General features: G+C 39.1%; 1 protein-coding gene across 1 annotated transcript; it reads left to right on the top strand.

The window, feature by feature from the left end:
- Positions 1-232: 232 nt before the first annotated feature.
- On the top strand, positions 233-19,316 carry LOC133531758 (suppressor of fused homolog). Its single transcript, XM_061870145.1, has 12 exons — positions 233-509; positions 803-905; positions 1,808-1,900; positions 4,341-4,522; positions 5,457-5,599; positions 6,031-6,116; positions 8,139-8,292; positions 9,094-9,196; positions 11,548-11,627; positions 13,764-13,858; positions 14,696-14,828; positions 17,375-19,316. Exons 1-12 carry the CDS (start codon positions 371-373, stop codon positions 17,555-17,557), a joined length of 1,494 nt encoding a protein of 497 aa, XP_061726129.1. The 5' UTR covers positions 233-370; the 3' UTR covers positions 17,558-19,316.
- Positions 19,317-19,463: the final 147 nt, after the last annotated feature.

The following is a 19,463-nucleotide window of genomic DNA, read 5'->3' as shown; positions in this document are numbered from 1 at the left end:
GTTTTAACTAGTTACTTAACTATGTGAACGCGTTATAACGTTATGTTTTGGGTATTTATTTTAGTTTTTTGGCATACATACTTATGATTTTGACTCCAATTTAAATAAATTGGTAAGTAAATCAATATATTTCAAATATCTTACTAAAATTTCATATTCATATTTTTCCTACTCAATTTTCATCTCCACTTCAATTTAATTCAAACTACTAATGTTGTAAACATTATCATTTCCGAACGTACACTGGCGATTTGACATGACATTTCATCGCTTTTGTTTCTTTTGTCGACGACAAACTCGCAGTTACACATTTTATCGTTACTTACGTGTTAATATTGGTTTGTAATTAAGTAATTCGGTATATTCGGCAATGGCTGCCAGCGGGCCGGGCCCGCCGGGGGACGGGGTGGTGCGGAGCAGCGCGCTGAGCTTCCTTGCGCAAGCGCAGGGTCGGAGCACGGGCGAGTCCTCCTACAGCCAGGAGGCTGAACAGGCTGCTGCTCAAGCTGGTGGGTTTATTGGCAGTATTAGTATTAATTTATAGTGTGATAAATGAACCGTCCTTTTTTATGACAAAGGGCTTATAAGAGAAGGTACAATTCTCAATTACTTAAATTACCATGATGATTTTTCTTTCTAGGCTTAGATTTTCAGATACTTTTATACTTGACAGGCAGGGCTAGTGTACTATTCAAAATACTTAATACCTGCATTTTACTTAGCAGCATATATCAACCTATGACTGTCAATTATGAAATAAAAGCAATGATTTTAGTAATATGATGTTTATTTACTGTTACAGATAGACTGGTCCCAGCCGGACTTAAAGCACTATGTGATGCATGCTCGGACCTGTACCCTGACCAGCCTAATCCACTACAGGTCACCACACGCTTAAAATATTGGTGAGTTATACTATTTGTATCTCTTAGCAAACACTAAAAATCTACAGTACCGGCCCATAATGTATCACCTTTATGTTTTTTAATATATTTGTAAGTGATTTCCACCTTGCTGCTTCAGGTAGTCTAGTAGTTGTCCTTTGTGCGAGCTATGAGAAAAATTGGTCTCATGTAATGGTTTTTTGTTTTATTATATAGTCAACCTATCTTTTGGGTCTCCTTTAGTATTCATCATATATTTGTATAAAATGACTAGTAAAATATGCAATCCACTAACTAACCTATATTGTTTACTGATTTACTCGATACATGTTCATACATCCCTAACGTGCATACAGTCATGAAAAACAAAAGTTGTTACACAATGTGTTAGTATGTTTAAGGCATGGTTATACCTCATTTTTTAGTGTTAGATAAATTGTAAAAAGTCATGACTTTTTTTATATTTAAAAAAATAGTAACTACTATAGTATAATAGTAAAAAGAATGTAAATATGTATCCCTGCTATATAATTGTTACATATTTGCTGTAACTTATTTTACAAAAGTGTTTTTCAATAAAGGGATATCAAGATTGTTTACTCTTTTTCAAAATGCTAAAAAACGAGGTATTGTTATTACCCTTATGAAGAAAATGGTAGAATCTTCTTTTCTTATTTACATTCTGTTTACGGCTTGAACCATTTTCTTCCACTGACTCCGGTCCTGGGCAGCTTGGGTAACCTCCTCCCACCCCATCCCCAATTCACTCAACTCTTGCTCAATGGAAGGCACCAATGGTGGTGGAAATAATAAAATAAATAACAAAATTATTAATACCTGTTTCCATTATCAACCGTTGTTGTTTGTTGATATTGCTCCTCACAACAATCAATATTTTTATATATGTGCTAAATTTGGTGCAGGCTAGGTGGTGAGGACCCGTTGGACTACATCAGCATGTACTGGCACCCTGGCGTACCTGAGGAGCAAGTGCCACCACATTGGCACTATGTCAGGTATAATGCAATACACATGAACCTAAACGATTTGTTCAACAGTGTAATCATGTTTACTAAAATGTCATATATAAGTTTATATTTAACCTGGAATTTGCCTAGTTTCAAAGTAATACTAATTTAAAATGAAACATTTTTATATTGTTACTTACTGCAAAACGCCTTTTTTACGACCAAATACGACATCATCACATATCTTATATGGGAGGTTAGAGTTAAGGAATAGAATCTCCATCTAACAAAAAGTGTCCGATAAAAAACCATAAATAGGTGGCGATAAAATACCTAGACTACTTAAGGAAAAAATCTAATCATAGACAGCGCACTTCACTCCATCAACAATGCTTACTCTGGAGAGATTTGGAACTATTATTTATAGCTGACTGCTGGACACTTTTGCAACAGTTCTGCCTATGGAGATTCTGTTCCTTGCCTCTACCTTCCATATATTCTTATTAATAAATGTCAAAAAGTAACAAGGAACACTGCAAAAACTAGGATTTACGAAAAAAAGTAAAAATTCATTTAATCTGGCACATTAAGACCGCCTGTTGTTACCTGGTTCTATTTTTATTTAAAATTTATTTGTAGTTTTACATGCATGTAAAATGTATAATTGTTGGTGCAATAAAGAATATTTACTTACTAATAGCATATACTATTAATACTATTTATTTATTTAAACTTTATTGCACAAAATAATTCGATTGACGACCGGTTTGGCCTAGTGGTTAGTGACCCTGCCTACGAAGCTGATGGTCCCAGGTTCAAATCCTGGTAAGGGCATTTATTCGTGTGACGAGCATGGATATTTGTTCCTGAGTCATGGGTGTTTTCTATGTATTTAAGTATTTATTAATATTTATATATTATATATATCGTTGTCTAAGTACCCTCAACACAAGTCTTATTGAGCTTACTGTGGGACTACCTTACATAAAACCGCAAATAATAATCCAAATAATACTAGACCCTACTCATAGTGTTGTGTTCCTGCCGGTGAGTAAGGTTGCCAGAGCTCAACGAAGGGGGGCGGTTTAGGGTCGGCAACGCGCATGTAACTCCTCTGGAGTTGCATGCGTACATAGGCTACGGAGACTGCTGCCACTGACGTAGTATTAAAAAAAAGTACTTGATTCCATAATTCAATATATTAGGGCTAATTTAGACTATGAGAAGTTATCTAGGGTTCTCAAGGGTCGTCAACGCTTAAGTGGCTCCTATGAATCTCATGGTAAATGCAATTAACAAAACTCATTCTAATTTACACCAAGTAAATATATGATTATAATTTAAAATACGTACTCACCTCTCTTAGTGGAGTTGTTAAGAATTCAGTTCCGCGACAACTTTTGGCTTGGCGCCAATTTATTAACAATTTATTATTTGCATTTATTTTTATTTGATCGAATTTTGTTTTTATTGTATTTTGTTTGATTTAGTTTCACTTCTTTTCAATTTCAATTAATTTATTTATTCTTATTCATCATTAATTTATTGACATTCCCGTTATTGTGTATAGTACAAACCATATATTTTAAGATATAATTTTTTTACTAACAATAATTGATCTCAGTTGGTCTCTCAATAAATGAAATTGAAAAAATTGAAATTGAATTAAGAAAAAAGCAAATTTAATGAAACATCAAACTTAAGCTGTTTTTTTTTTAAATTCAATGCATTTATTTGTCGAAAAGCAGGTAGTGTTACAAACAGGTATTGCATACAGATAATAAAGTGCTCCACTTTTGGTCATATTATGAGGCAAATATTTAACGCGAGTGGCGGTGTAGCTCATGCGATTCAAAGTAATAGTCACCATCAAAATAATAAATGTTAACTATTTACAAATATAAATACATACTCATCGATGAATGTCAAAATTCTAATTGTTAAATGTCAAATTAAGGTCTATTTAGGTATAAAGGAAAATGTGAAAACAGAAATATCATCCCTATTATTTTTAATTAACAAAACTCATTTCCGAATTCAGTTTGCAATTTAACCAACTTTACGTGTGTTAATTAAATAATTACATTTGACATTTCTATGAGATTTTCAAATAAAAGAGCAATTTTTGAAATCTGTTCACATGATAAAGAATTATCCTCGAAAAACCAACTGCATTATGAGTACACCGCGCAAATTAGTTAGACAATTTGCCGATAGATGGCGCTTTACACAATTATACTTAGTATAGGTACAGTCAAAAGATTTTATTTGTGACCTATTTCGTACCTGGTCACAGTGACAAACAACATGAAAGTCGCTTGAGGTATGAAATGGGTCACATCAAATTAAATCTTTTGACTGTACTTCTGATCAAAAGTCTTTCGCCTTTATAAGTACACATAGGTAGGTATAGATGCGAGCGTAAAACGAACTCTCACTTGATCGGTTTTTTTAAATATTGATAAGTAACTATTTACACTATTTCCAGCTTTGGCCTCTCAGATCTGCACGGAGACGGACGTGTCCACCCTGTCCCCGGGTCAGATCGCTCACAGCCGTCCGGCTACGGACTGGAGCTGACCTTCCGTCTTGCCTTGCCGGCCGCTGGTGGTCCACCGCTGTGGCCAGCTGCGCTGCTGCAGGCGCTGGCTAGATACATCTTCAGCACAGGTTTGTTTAACAGACTTCAGTATAGAGCTGACCTTCCACCTGGCCTGGTGGAACACCGCTGTGGCCTGCGGTACTGTAGCGGGCGCTGGCTAGATACATCTTCAGCACAGGTTTGTCTAACAGTCTTCAGTCTAGAGCTGACCTTCTACCTGGCCTGGTCGAACACCGCTGTGGCCAGCAGCGTTTCTGCAGGCGCTGGCTAGATAGATCTTCAGCACAGGTTTGTCTAACAGCCTTCAGTCTAGAGCTGACCTTCCACCTAGCCTACTGGCCTGGTCTGATGGAACACCGCAGTGGCCTGCGGCACTGCTACGGGCGCTCGCTAGATACATTGTGAGAACTGGTATGTTTACACTTAACCCCTTGACTCCCACTGACGTTATATTGCATCCGAAGTAACAATCATAATTCAATTAAATTTTTTAAACCTGCAGTTTATAGAGCTGACAGTTTTAGACCCCCCCCCCCCCTACTGGAACTCCAGACGTTAAACCATTTTTTACATATACAAGAATACTTAAGTTCTGCTAGCGCGCTTATCTAAAGACGTTGATCGGCTTAGAACATTAAAGTTAGGCTTAGTTATAGTCAAAATCGAAATATTCTTTATTCAGTAGTCTAACTCTAATTAATCACATGTCCTGCGTCCCAGTGTTGGGCAAAAAGTAATTGGATTACAGATTAACGATTATGATTACAAAATGTAGTTGTAACTACAAATTACAATTACTAGGAAAAGTAGTTGAGCCTTTGATTAACTTCCTGAGTCCCAGGTGCCCTATTCTATTTTAACCTATATTATTTTAACTTTTATTGAAGAAGAAGTTTAAAATAAAACAAATAAAAAGTCTAAACAATATTATTTTGGTACATAAACAAAATTGCATAACTTTAGTTAAACAGGGGTCTAACAAATATCATAATACGTTTGCAGGGAACAAGTTCGTAGCCGGCGACCACGTGTCATGGCACGCGCCGCTGGACGCGAGCACGTCGCGCGTGCGCCATCTATTGGTCGCCGATGACGCCCGACTTCGCCCTACTGACACGCCTCACGGACGAGTCAACTTTTTACAGGTAAAAAAATACATAATGGATATTTGAAGTCAATTTTCTCGAAGAAATAAGTTTTTGGAAAAAAAATCATTTTTGGTACAAGCTAATACTCATCGAGCAAATTCTAAAAACCCCAAACACAATTAGGTTGCGTTGTTTTATCACAGAGTTCCTATGGCCACCTCTTGTCTCCATCATCAGATCAGCTCGATGGTACCATAATATTGCATTGTCACCCGACTTACATATGTATGCAAATTGTCAGCTCAATCGGAAACCGGGAAGTGGATCAAATTTAACTTACAAGATTTGAATTCGGTTTGCAATCAAGTGTTTGCCAATTTTTTTTTTGCGCAAACAATAATAAATATCATGTCCAAATCGAGAAAATCAGAAAATATTCACACTCGACAGTGTCTATTTTCATCGATGTGTTTATTTTTATTGTTCAGCTGGTAGGCTGCACGGGGCGCGAGCTGCGCGCGGCACAGCGGAGCTCCGGCTTCGAGGTGCTCAAACTGCTGCAAGAGGACCCCAGGTTTGTTTTTTTTTTTTTATGTAATAGGCCGCAAACGAGCAGCCGAGCCGCCTGATGGGAAGCAGTCATCGCCGCCCATGGACATAAGCAACATCGGAGGAGCCACTTATGCGTTGCCAACCACCACACCAACGCGAGGAAAATACTAACTAGGAAATACCAAAAACATCAAACCAAATGGACGCAATTATTTTTTTTTTCATTTAAAATCATCATTTAAAAGTCTATTCTACTAGCTAACATAAGGAAACAACTCAAAATCTGCTTCTAATTACTTTGCCCCACATGTGGATAAAATGCAACTTTCTCATTAGTTTTTGAACAGTAAAGAGGGCTTTTACCAGTTGGTGAGCTGAAAATAATATTTTATACTACAATCGTGATTTTTCATTTCATTTCATTTATTCAACAATAAAAGTCCATCCTAGATCGGGCCCATCTTGTGAGGGCGAGTCACCGTCTGCCGGAAATAAAATTGAATACCGTTTTATTAGGCAGGCGTCCGGTTTTTTATCCCATAGCCCAGTATTTAGTCCATCGCTTTCACTCAATAGCCCAGTTCATGTTAGAGTCATCAACTCGCAAATAGTCCTTACACCCTGACGGGTTCTGCCTCTGCGTGCGTCCCATGACACGGGCAAGGGCAACATCCGCTCGGTGTACCCCTTACATTTCATTAAAGTGTCAAAAGGGACTCTACGTGTTGGCTTCGGCTCCGCGCACGCCTCCCAAAGGTCCGCAACACCATTGTTCCGTGATGGGAAAGTCATACAAATAATAATAATAATATTCTTTATTGTGCACAACGAAAACATGATTAAATACAGCAATATATATCGTTGTCTGAGTACCCACAACACAAACGTTCTTGGTTTACCATGGGACTTAGTCAATTTGTGTAAGAATGTTCCTATAATATTTATTTATTTAAAATTAACCATTGGGAGTATTTTGGGGTTATTGTATAGTTAAACATGTTATATTTCATGTTTCTCAAATTCTGCGCAACCTCTTACTATTTAGCTTACATATTTAGGTACATTTCGTGCTTCTATATAAAGATATGTTTAACAAAAATGGAAACCTCCTGTCACGGTCGCCACTATTGTCCAGGCGGACAATAAGAACTCTAGCAATAATTTGACAAATTTATTACGAAGTTCAATTAAATACGATATTATAGAAAATTGACTCTGAGCTGCGTGCGCTCGCTCCAGAGGTGACTCGCCGACTGCTTGGCCGTTGCCGATCGCCGCGCTGTTGTCGCCGCGTCCCGCACTCCGTTTCCCCCGCGCGGCCATCGGCGCTTGTACACTATAGGTCTAGATTAAGAGAAGAAAAAAATTTTGGACCCGGGTACGTCTTTAAACCACGTCCAAAAGAGAGGTATGGGCATTGTAAATGTCATCCCGCTTTGTGTGGTAGGGCACAGCCAGTGGATGTCATTCCAGATCTAGAGCAGAGCCCAACTGGAGAAGTACCTCCACCTTACAGAAAACAGCAGCCAAATAACACTAGACCCTACTCATAGTGTTGTGTTCCTGCCGGTGAGTAAGGTTGTCAGAGCTCAACGAGGGGGGATGGGTTTAGGGTCGGCAACGCGCATGTAACTCCTCTGGAGCTGCAGGCGTACATAGGCTACGGAGGCTGCTTACCATCAGGCGGGCCGTATGCTTGTTTGCCATCGACGTAGTATAAAAAAAAAAAGAGAAACTGTAACAATATTTTTTTGTATGACCGTTTGTTTCATATCTAAATAAATAAATAAAATAAACATGTTTGTGTTGTCGCCGCGAGATGGCAGCACTTGGTGACGCCGGCTGACGTCACATCCGAGCGAGCAGAGTGGGGCCGACGGGTTCTCACGCCACCGAGTTGCGGCGCGCCTCACTTTTGTACTTGACTTCGAGCGAGAATGTTGTCTTGATAAATTATTGACATGAATTGTACTTTTGTTGGTTCGAGTTAATTATATTGATTATATATTTCGATCCTTGCCTTTCATTTAATATTTGTATTTAGTTGTGGCGGCAGCTGGCTGGTGACGCACGTGTCCCGGCGCGCGTCGGCGCGGAGCGTGCGCGCGGCGCGCGGGGCCGGGGGGGGGGGGGGGGGGGGGGGCGCGGCGCACCTGGCGGGGGTGTCGGCGAGGGTCGCGGCGCTGCCCTGGACTCCGGTATGTTTGTTCCTTATAAGATATAGTTAGGGCAGCAGCTGGCTAGTGCCTTTTTTTTTTTTTTTTGTTTTTTTTTTGTTTTTTTTTTTGGTTTTTTTTTTTTTTTAAGCATACGGCCCGCCTGATGGTAAGCAGTCACCGTAGCCTATGGACGCCTGCCACACCAGAGGCATTACATGCGCGTTGCCGACCCTTTAAAAACCTGTACACTCCTTTTTTGAAGAACCCCATACTGTAGCCCCTCGGGATAACCTCGGCAGGAAGCTCATTCCACAGCCGAAGCGTTCGCGGGAGGAAATTCCTCTTAAAGTCTAAAATGTTTCCTCGAGATACGTAACAAAGGCGCGTTATCGGAGAGCGCACTTACACTGGTTCTTTGGACAAATAACGACTATAACTTTCGTTTTCTGCCGGATCAAGCATTACGGATTCAATCCTTTGAATGAATAGACTTTTTTAGCATTAATATTTACATTACACCAAAGTGGATTTGAAATAGAGATGTATTGTCAAAGAAAACTTTGTAGCGACGTAAATTTGCTTCTATCTTTCGGCACATAATTAAAACTTTTGATTTCCTACACCGATATGTGATCAATTTGTTAAATATCAAAAAGTGGCGCCATCTAATAGATCAAAGGCCAAAGGTATAGCGGCATCGTTTCGTGCGATGGCGCCATAACCTTTATTTCTTCTATTTCAAATTCTCTTATATTCTACCTACTGGTGTCATATTTTTACAGATAAAAACTACTTACTTTACAACAGTTATTCCAACTGATATAATATTTATTTTTTCAGAGCAAAGAGCAAGAAACGGGCTCTCTGTCCCCTCGCGTGGAGCAACAAATCAAAGACACACTCAAAAGAGGCCTCAGCTCCATGTCAGACCGACCCACTGAAGGTACGTCTTATATACCTTCAAAATTCAAAAATGTATTCTGCAAGTAGGCCTCAAGGGCTCTTTTACAAGTCAGTACAACATTTACAGTAATATCATATAGTGATATGAAAATATATAACAACATTTATAAATACAACAGCCAATACCTGGGTAAACATTACATTATAATAATCTTAAAATAAATAATTACTACAATACAATAGAGATGTATAGTCTCTATGGTTAAAAACACATTATATCTGGAGATGTAAAAGGTCCCCAATGTCAGAGTACTAATACTAATAAAATTTGGAGGTGTAAAGTCTCCAAGTGTCAAAATGAAATGTATACTATAGTATTTTATGCAACAGTTGTATAAGAAGGGTCAAAAAAGGCGAGTGGCGTGAGTTACAATGTGAGCCGGAGCCGAAGGCGTAGGCGAACATTGTAAAGGAATACACCACGAGCATTTTTTGACCTACTTATACAACGTTGCATACAATATTTTTCCTACGAGTCAACAAAAATAAATCTTAATTTAGGTAAACAAAGCAAAAGTATATAGCCAAGACGCGCGAGCATATCTTGTTCCGCGCCCGGCCCGCCCCGGGCCGCGGCCGGCCGGTCGGCGACACCTCCTCGTAACTCATGAGGCCCTGGTACTTGCTACTTGCTAAATGAAATTTTTGGACAGTTTTTTTCTTAATTTTGGCCACCGTAGCCTGCGGAGACTAACAAGCAACGCTAAGCGGTCTTCGTAGTCTATGGGTGTTGCTATATTAGGGGTGTCACATGCGTGTTTCTGACTTATGAAGTAATTATTTTTACTATGCAACCAAATGAATATTTTGTAAGTTGGCAGCAATGCACTTAGTTTAAAACTGTATTCGTTTTGGTTTTGTTAGGTTGGTGGCCATTAATCGCAGTAACGTTATAGCGATTAAAAGCACAAGGGCACAAGGAATAGACAATATAGACTTTTCTCGAAACCTTTTATGTATGTTCTTATATTCGTGTTAATGAATGCATAAATGACAGATAACAGTAGAGGAGTAGGAAAATAAATATTTGGGGGCAATACTTATATAAATAGAAAACACCCATGACTCAGGAACAAATATCGGTGTTCATCACACAAATAAATTGTGTTTTTTGTTCCGTGCAAATAAATACCCTTACCAGGATTTTAACCCGGGACAATTGGGTACTTGACACATGTTGAATATTATAACAAAATTTAGCTAAATGGATAGAGAATGGGCCATTCATTATAAAAAAGTAGAATTTAAAAAGACATATTGAGACTATTACACATTGCTTCAAAGGCTCAATTTTTTTTTTTCAACTTTCAAATTTAAAAAAGAAAATTATACCATTCGATTTCTTAAACGATATTGAAAAATAAATTGTAACACAACTATATACATAAACACAATATTTCAGGGTCAAAATGGCAATTTTCTTGATCTTCCATACATTTAGGACAGACTAACGTAATGTGACCTCACAGTACATTATCATTTTGTTAGAGGCGTTTCAATGGTCGAGTGCGAGCGTCAGACTTTAACTCTCATTTCTGACCTTTGTATTGCTTAAATGCCATGAGTCCTATATAGACATTTGATCCTCGGCCAGACCGCTCGTAAAAGATAAAGTTTACACTAATAAAAACATCACTATTAAAAAGATTTTATTTAATATATAAACTGGAGACTTCGTCGATCATTTGGAACCCCTACGAGTCGACGTATGCTTTACTGCTTGAGAAGGTCCAGAAAGCGTTTTTAAGGTTCCTTTATAAAAGAATATTCGGATTCTATCCGTACCTGTACCCGACAAAGTATCTTCTCGGCTCCCTCGGGTACAATTCCTTGGAGGTCAGGCGGAATTACCAACTCCTTGTCATGGCATGCCGAGCCTTGCGTGGGGAGTCAGACTGTCCCGAAGTTGTTTCTGGTCTCGTGCGCCTGTTTGTTCCGGACGTCCCGAGAATGGCCCTCAGACCACGACAACGCGACCTGTTGGCCGTGCCGCCGGCGCGCAGCGTACCGCGCAGGAGCTGGCCGCTGCCCCGCGCCCTCTCACTGCTCAATGCGCTCCTGGCATCGACGCCTGAATGCGATCTATTTGCTTGGCGATGGGCGGCAGTGTATAGAGAATGCTTGAGATTCTGTGAGGCGATGGATGCTAGGTGCTCAACTGTCCCAATTTAATTTGTTAATGTGCCATTATTGTTTTATAATTGTTAATACTTATAATTATTAGTTAGTTTAAGTTTCGTGACGCATTGGTTCAACTGTAATGTCATGTAAACATTTTTATCAATAAAATAAAAATAAAATAAATAAATAAAAAAACCCTTTTTGCTGCAGTATCGGGACACATGTCGACGGACAGTTTCGAGATGTCGAGCATCGAGAAGGCGCTGCCCGAGATACCGGAACTCATGCAGGTAAATTAATTTTTTATCAATTTTCTATAAAGAAAAGTAGCTACTGTATGTAATTGCATAATTTCTATAGTAATCTAAATTGTATTTTATTTTTCTTATTTAATGCATGTTAATTATAAGATGTAATGTTTTGAAAAGATGTGTCCCGCCGAGTTTCTTGCCGGTCCATATTGGGATACCCTCCTCCAATTGAAGGGGGATTTAAATCTTCTCGGGTCAGAGGTGTAGGGTTAGAGCCGGTGTAGCTTTATTTGACGTTCATAAGCGCATTGTAATATGTCTACTTGAATAATAAACTATCTTTATCTTACTAATAGAGTAATAAAATTCTAATATAATTCAAAATTTGTACAATGTCGCTATTATAAATAACTTCAAGTATAATGAACACCCAAAAGTGGCCGTCCTGGAAGATGCCCGGAAAACGGAAACATGATCACCCTAAATTTATTTGGTGCCGTTCCGTGGAGCAAGTGTTGGGTGTATTGGGGATGGGAGAGGTTACCCAAGCTGCCCAGGACCGGAGTCAGTGGAAGAAAATGGTTAGAGCCCTACACCCCAGCAGGGGGTAACAGGGTGGAAAGAAGAAGATAAGAAACACACGCAAAAAGGGGTTAAATCATTTCATAAATATTTTATGTTCATTAAAAAAAAGCCGAAAGCGGGAGGGGAGGCCTTGCCCAGCAGTGGGACACACAATTAGGCTGTGATTACATTTTTATGATATTGTCAATGTTACATAAAAATTATATAATTTTTCTTTGATAAAGTTTGGTGATAACCAGACATAGGAATCCGTGGGGCAAAATTTTTTGACAAGTAGGGAGTTCCTGTATCGATAAACTCGACTATCGATGCTAGTTCTATATACTAGTGATCACTCAAGGGTTTTCTTGTAAAAATATGTTTTGATTAAGAGTAAAAAAATAATTTAATAATAACTCAATGTACTCTTCTTCGTTTTTAAGACAAGACAATTTTATAATTTTACTCCCTTAATTTTAGACGCTTAACGCCCGAAAATATGGAACAAATTATAGTCGTTTACTTTAACAATAGTAAATGGGACATTCACGAAGAAGAAAAATTGGGATGAGTAAAATTATAACTCGGTCTCAGGATCAATCAAGCAAAAACCGTATACCTTCACATGAAACGGTACAAAAACACGCGAGTTCGCCGTGACAGCCTTCATGTGGAGGGTTCCGTCTATCAGGGTGTTGACAAGTTCCGCTACCTCGGATGTACAGTCACCGATACAAACACCCGGGAGGAGGAGATTGCACTGCGTATTCAAAACGCACTCCGATGTAGTGCAGCCCTCCATAAAGTGTTGGTGTCCAGGCTTCTCAGTAAGAGTACAAAACTAATAATCTATAAAACCGTCATTCGGCCTATTCTCATGTACGGCTGTGAGGCCTGGACACTAACTCAAAAAGAGGAAAGTCAGCTCCTGATAGCGGAAAGAAAAGAGCTCAGGAAGATCCTGGGACCTGTCCGAAGTGACGACGGCTCCTGGAGGATCCGGAAAAATGCCGAGATCGAAGAGTTGGTGGCTGAGCCCAATATCATAGGCGTAACTAAATCCCACAGACTTCGCTGGCTCGGTCACCTACTCAGAATGGGGGAGGATCGCGTAGTCAAGGAAGCGTACTTGGGGCGACCAACCGGCCGTCGACCGATCGGGCGCCCCAGGTACCGCCGGTGTGATGTCGTGGAGGCGGACCTGCGTCGGCTGAATGCCAAATTCATGGCAGGAAACCGCGCTGGATCGGGACAGGTGGCGTTCTCTCGTTTCGGAGGCCAAGATTCGTTTTGGATCGCTGAGCCAAAGCAGTTAGTTAGTTAAAATTATAACTCCATGAAGGAAAATGTAAAAAAATACCGTCAACTTTTGACAATCGGAGTTACCGCAAAATGTATGGAGCTGTACAGCGCCATCTCTTTTACTTGTCAAATTCGAAACAAGTAATTGTCTTAGATTTTACATATCTTACCCAATCTATGTATCTTTGATAGAAGCAAATAAAATAAATATGGTTTTAACAAATTATGCATGTAACGTCTGAAATAAACGATTTCAATTTCAAATAAGTGTCCAGTGTTAGGTGTCTAATGGAACCTGTGTTGTGTCAGGGGTCGTGGCGCGGCGAGGACCGCGTGGAGTTCCTGGAGGGAGTGCATCTCATCATGAACCCCGAAGCGGCTAGCCTTCTGCCGCTCGCCATAGAGTAAGTTTCCAAAACGTCCATTTGGTTCATCTCTGTACACATGCTCTTCCAACAGCTATAGAAGATACATTAAACTTTTTAGATACTTTACACCTCCACCTTAGCAAATTTCTGTTTGGCCCAGTGGTTGACTGGTAGAGAATGCTTCAAGGCATTAAGTCCGCCGATTGTACGTTATACTTGAATTGCTGCAATCAAGTTAAATAAATTAAAGTCTCTCCAAGTGTCAAAATAAATTTATATTCAAGTCGCGTCAAGGCTGTTAAGGGGGTCCCTAACGCCAATGACCTTCGATCTGACTTAGTTTTCTAATGTTTTAGTTTCAATGGCTGTAAGCAATACAGTATCCCATCTTTACTTCAAAGTTCATTATCTTCGAGATATTTGGCATCAAAGTTGAAGAATTTTAGGCCAAAAAACTGGTTTTCTGGCCATAACTTTTTTGTTAATTAATTTAAAATTAAACTCTCTGGCAAATTTTTAGACACGTCAAAGACGAACCCAAATATGTAGATCTCATATATGTACGATCCTTCATAGCAATCTAGTTACGAAAATAGTGTTTGTTTAGACTATTTTTATAAAAATCATAAAAAAATAAGTATTAATTTCTTTCAAAATCCGGCAGACAAAAATGGAGATAAAAGATTAAAGAACCAATAGCCGTTTGTCTTATAATTCTATCTGTAGTGCAAATAAAGTAGTAACGACTCAAAACTCTCCAAAAATCGATGAAAACCGTGTGGAGCCCCTTAAGCTAACAGCTAAACCTAACGCCATCTATCAAAACCTTTCATAGTTGCCAATTCAATTTTTTTTTTTTTTATATAATTACAGCGGCCGCGTCCTCCACGACCGCCATTTTACATGGCGCGACGGCGCACGCGCAGTCACCGTGCTGTCGCCGCGCGTCACCGGCGCACTCGTCAGCAACAACAAGCCCTACGGCTCCAAGGGCGACTGGCTGCAGGTATACCTAACCAACACCTACATCAGGGGTCGCCAATTAGTTTCAGGGGTCCGATTTTTCAAATAAAATTACCATCGAAGTCCGTTTCTAGGACAAAGCTCAAATACTCGAAGGGAGGGTAAACTTGAATTGTTAGTAAGCAAGCAGGCATCGTATAAACATAGTATATTTCAAATTTCATTCAATTTAAACCAGTAGTTTAAGAATTATAACTAGTCAAAGTTTCTTAATTTTGTCACTCACTGACTGACCGATCAACAAAACTCTAAGGCACTTCTAGCAGACATAGAAGCTTCAAATTTAGAATACAATTACTGTTTAGTTTATAAATCAAAGATAAACTCAAATATTTTGGAATTTCGTTTCCGTTTTCTAGATACACCAACTGCATAAATAATTTGTAATTCCTTATATATGTATAAGATTACAAAGTTACATTTGCAGTGAATGAATCAGTGTACCTCACAGACCACCTAGACGCCGCAAACATGCTCAATTGTATGGGGACCGAGCGTGTCAATTTTTTAATGCCTACTATGACGTCACGCAAGCGATTTGGTGATGTGCAACGCTATCGCCACGGTGATCCGATTCAAAGGCGTAGGTAATAAATAAGTCGACGTTTTTATAATTGATTTTATATCGATTCTTTTATCGAATATAAATCGAGTTTATGGACAAAAAATGCGAAGCGGTTTCAGTACAGTCGGTGCTCCAGATTGGAGAAATATAATATAATATGAAGAATAACAATATTATATAATCTCTCACTTTAAACTTAGCTTAAACTTCATAACACGAAACCGTCACAAAAATCGATTATAAATCGAATTGCACAGCGATACTGCATGAAAGATCGCAATGTACAACACTAGTGGCTTAAAATCGACAGAATATGAGAAAATCCCTCCTACCATGCAACTAAACGATGTACGAAAGTATCGTTTGTTTGCTGTCCATTGCGACCTACAATTAAAATGCCTTTAGTGATGCATCAAATATAAGCCGTAATGGATGGCGTACTTCGTAAAGACACTATTTTTTGACTATCTTGGTCGAAACGTCTCGACATCATTACAAATTGAAAATAAATGATTTTAAATTAAATAAGGCGATATTTAATACCAAAATTACTTATGAAAAGAAATGTCACCTTTCACACGACTAACCACTCTCGTCGTATTCGCACAGTTAATTATGCTACAATGAGGCATTTTGATGCGTGGCAATAAACGTCTGACAGTTGGGATGTCATGAGCACCACTGAGCGCGAAGTGGTGCACTGTACTACTTAAAAACTCTCGCAAGTCTCGTACTGGCGGTATCTAAGTTAATCCTAAATCTGTGGTGTACCTGCATATGTATAATAAATGGAATTCAAGAAGTAGAAGGTACCGGAATAGAAAAAGCTCTCTACAAAAAGAAATTATTTGCCATCAAAAACATAACTTGAACAAAAAACAAGTCTCGCAGCCGTAAAAAGTTGTGGGATCCATGTAATACCAAGTTGGTTAATTTATTCAGTCCCTACTTAAGGGACCTTCTGTTTAAGTTGGTAAATATAATTCTTAAACTACCGGTTCAAATTAAACGAAAGGGTCTAGCAGGCTAAGCGAACTAGAGGTGAGCAAAATTTTTTAATGTTATTTCACAAGAGTTACACTTAGTGTTATCCATTTTCTAACACAAAATGCAAATAAAACATATGCAGCTAGAATATGTGTCAAATGTTATCAACGTTGACATGTCATCGTCGATGCATTATAAATAGGTTTATAAGAAAAGGTTACACACCTACATACTAACTTATCTAGTATCTACACCCTGCAGTAGTACTTTGTTTACATATGCTCCTAACTACTTATTCGATTTTTTTTTGACATGACGCACGAAGATTTACGCAAATATTTTTATATTTGTATGTAGCGGGTACTAGTGGCCATCCATGCATATTTTTTCTGGAGGTGTACCTCCGCGAAAAGTAAAAAAATAAATCTGAAGAAAAATAAAATGTTTTTTTTTTACACAATGAAGTATAAGTACATGACGTGGGTTAAAATGTGTATTTTGTAGCCTATTTTATTGTTGTCAAATATAATTTTGTTTCGTTAATCTAACTTGAACAGTTTACAAAATATGCCACTTTCAATGATACGCTGATTATTTTACATTATCCTGAATAACTCGAAAACAAAAGAAGATCCAGGACTGATATTAAGCATAGAGTGTTCTTAGGACTTGCCAGTACACCACCTGAAAAAATGACCAAATCCGTCGTTGGGGGCACCTCTAGTTTGCTTAGCCTGCTAGACCCTTTGAAATATACTGTTTATACAATGCCTGCTTGGTTACTGAAAATTCAGGCTTCTAGTTTTATCCACAACGAAGTTATAGGGTGTTCGAAAATGGCCTGAACTGCTTCGAGGAAAGGATGGTACGGCCGTGCCGCTCTTTTGCTCGACTTGGCGCCAGAACTCCAGATACATTTTTTTTTGTTATTACTCGTTAATAAAAGGTTAAATGTACTCAACTAATTCGTTTTTTAGATTCTGCTGCCAACAGAGCTCGCGAAACTCGTATCTGCCTCAGTAGCCCCGCTGTCGCGGCTCGCCGACGACTCGGAGTCGGACGAAGACGACGCGCCGCCGGCGCCATCGTTGCCTCTCACTCTCGCCTGGCCCGAACACGGACTGAAGATATCCGTGCTGTACGATCAGCAGTTATTATAGCAGATATATTATTTATTAGTGAAAGATAACCTGATTTCATTGACCGCGAGCCAGGAACAGATTTCCATGACCAATCGCTTCCCGGGCGATAAGTCGTATATTCGTAGACGTCAGCTGTTGCTTCGTTGGTGGGTTGAAGAATGGCAGCCACAGGTTAAAAAAATAAAAATCATCCCCTCCCGTTTTATACTTGGGCAGATGATAGTTTTGATGCTATTGTGAGTTAAAAAAATCGTCAGCCGGATGTATCGTGGTGGAAAGAACGTCAGCTGGTCGCATCAACATGTCAAAAATAAGCGCTTTACCTTTTTATGATGAGAACAAAAAATGTTAAATGATGAAACTTTGCATGTAGCATTCCATCAGGCGTTCTTAATTAACGGATTACGCTTACACATAATTTGTGGAATTTAGTAGTAAAGCGCGTATTTTTTACATGTTCATGTGATTAGCTGACGGTCTATCCAGCGCATAACCGGCTGACGGTTCTTTTAATTTAAAATAGCATCTAAAGCTATCATCTGACAAAGTCTCAGCTGGGAGGTGATGACTGACGATATATGCTCCTGGCCCGCGGCCTATCAAAGGCAATAGATTTTAAGTACCCACCCCACCAGGGGTCAATAAACTTTAACCTTTTGAGCGCTTTCTCTCGCATCAAAATGTGGCATACACGTACATGTCAACTAGTGAGAAACGAATTCAAAACTTATCTGTCAACAATAAAATTGCTTTGACAGCGTCTGCCATGACCCCTTTAGTGGTCGTTGGCGAGGTAGGCACGACAGCACACGACCACTTTAGTGGCTCTTGGCGTTCAAAAGGTTAAGGGTCAACCATGATAGAAATCACCATCATGGCATATGTTAATCTTTATTTTTGGACTAGCTTCTTCCCGCGACATCTTTTGCGTGGGATGATGCGTCCTTCGTCAAACTCCTTTATCGCTATACCACCTTACTGGCCCAGTTTCATTGGTCGATAGGGCCCGCGTGCGGGGTGCGGGAGATTTCCATAAAGCATGCCATAGGGCCCACTCGGGGAACTGTTTTCATTGGTCGATAGGGCACGTATGCGGGGTGTTTTCAAAACATAGCCATTATGAGTTTCACTAGTCGTTATACCACCTTACCGCCTGCGGGGAGTCACCCGCATGCTGTATATCGAATTATCGACTTATGAGTTTCACAAGTTGATATACCGCCTGCGGGGAGACCCCGCACGCTTTATATCGACCAATGAAACCGAGCCATTATGGAATTATCCCCCACCCCGCACGCGGGCCTTATCGACCAATGAAACTGAGCCATTAGGATCATCAAAAAAATAAAGATTATCAAAGACAGACTGAAAAGCTCTTTATTTTTTAAGAGGAGATTAGCCAAGATGACGTTTGTTCGAAGATAAACAAAATAAAAACCCTATCTGTCTCCAACACGCTAATATGAAACAGTGATAGAGACAATAGCCCAGGTTTCACTATCGGGTAAAAGGTTAAATTTTTAAACCATTGCAATCAAAGGTAATAAGTATAGAGTTGATCCTATCATCTATGATTGCAATTAATAGCCATGATCAAGATTTACAAACTTGTTACTATGTTTAGGTTAGATATTTTAAGACTCTTTCATTGTAAAAAAAACTATACATATACAACTAATGTACTTATTGTTAGCTATAATAAAATGTATATGTACTGTACTAGGTATATGATACTAACAATTGTGAATTTATAAATAAAGACTGTAATTTTTGTAAATAGTGTTTTAATGTGATACATAGTCGCAGTTTTCCCCTTCCAAGTGCATTTCATTTTATTTCAGCCCTTAGCCATACATAAGAAGGTGAATATTTGTGTCGAGGTCTAGTTAAAGGTCCCACTTTGTCGCTTACCATAAGGAAGAGA

This window comes from Cydia pomonella, chromosome 25 (assembly GCF_033807575.1).
Source record: "Cydia pomonella isolate Wapato2018A chromosome 25, ilCydPomo1, whole genome shotgun sequence".
Taxonomy (NCBI): Eukaryota; Metazoa; Arthropoda; class Insecta; order Lepidoptera; family Tortricidae; genus Cydia; species Cydia pomonella.
The sequence above is the reverse complement of the archived record's forward strand: the minus strand, read 5'-3'. Positions and strand labels throughout refer to the sequence as shown.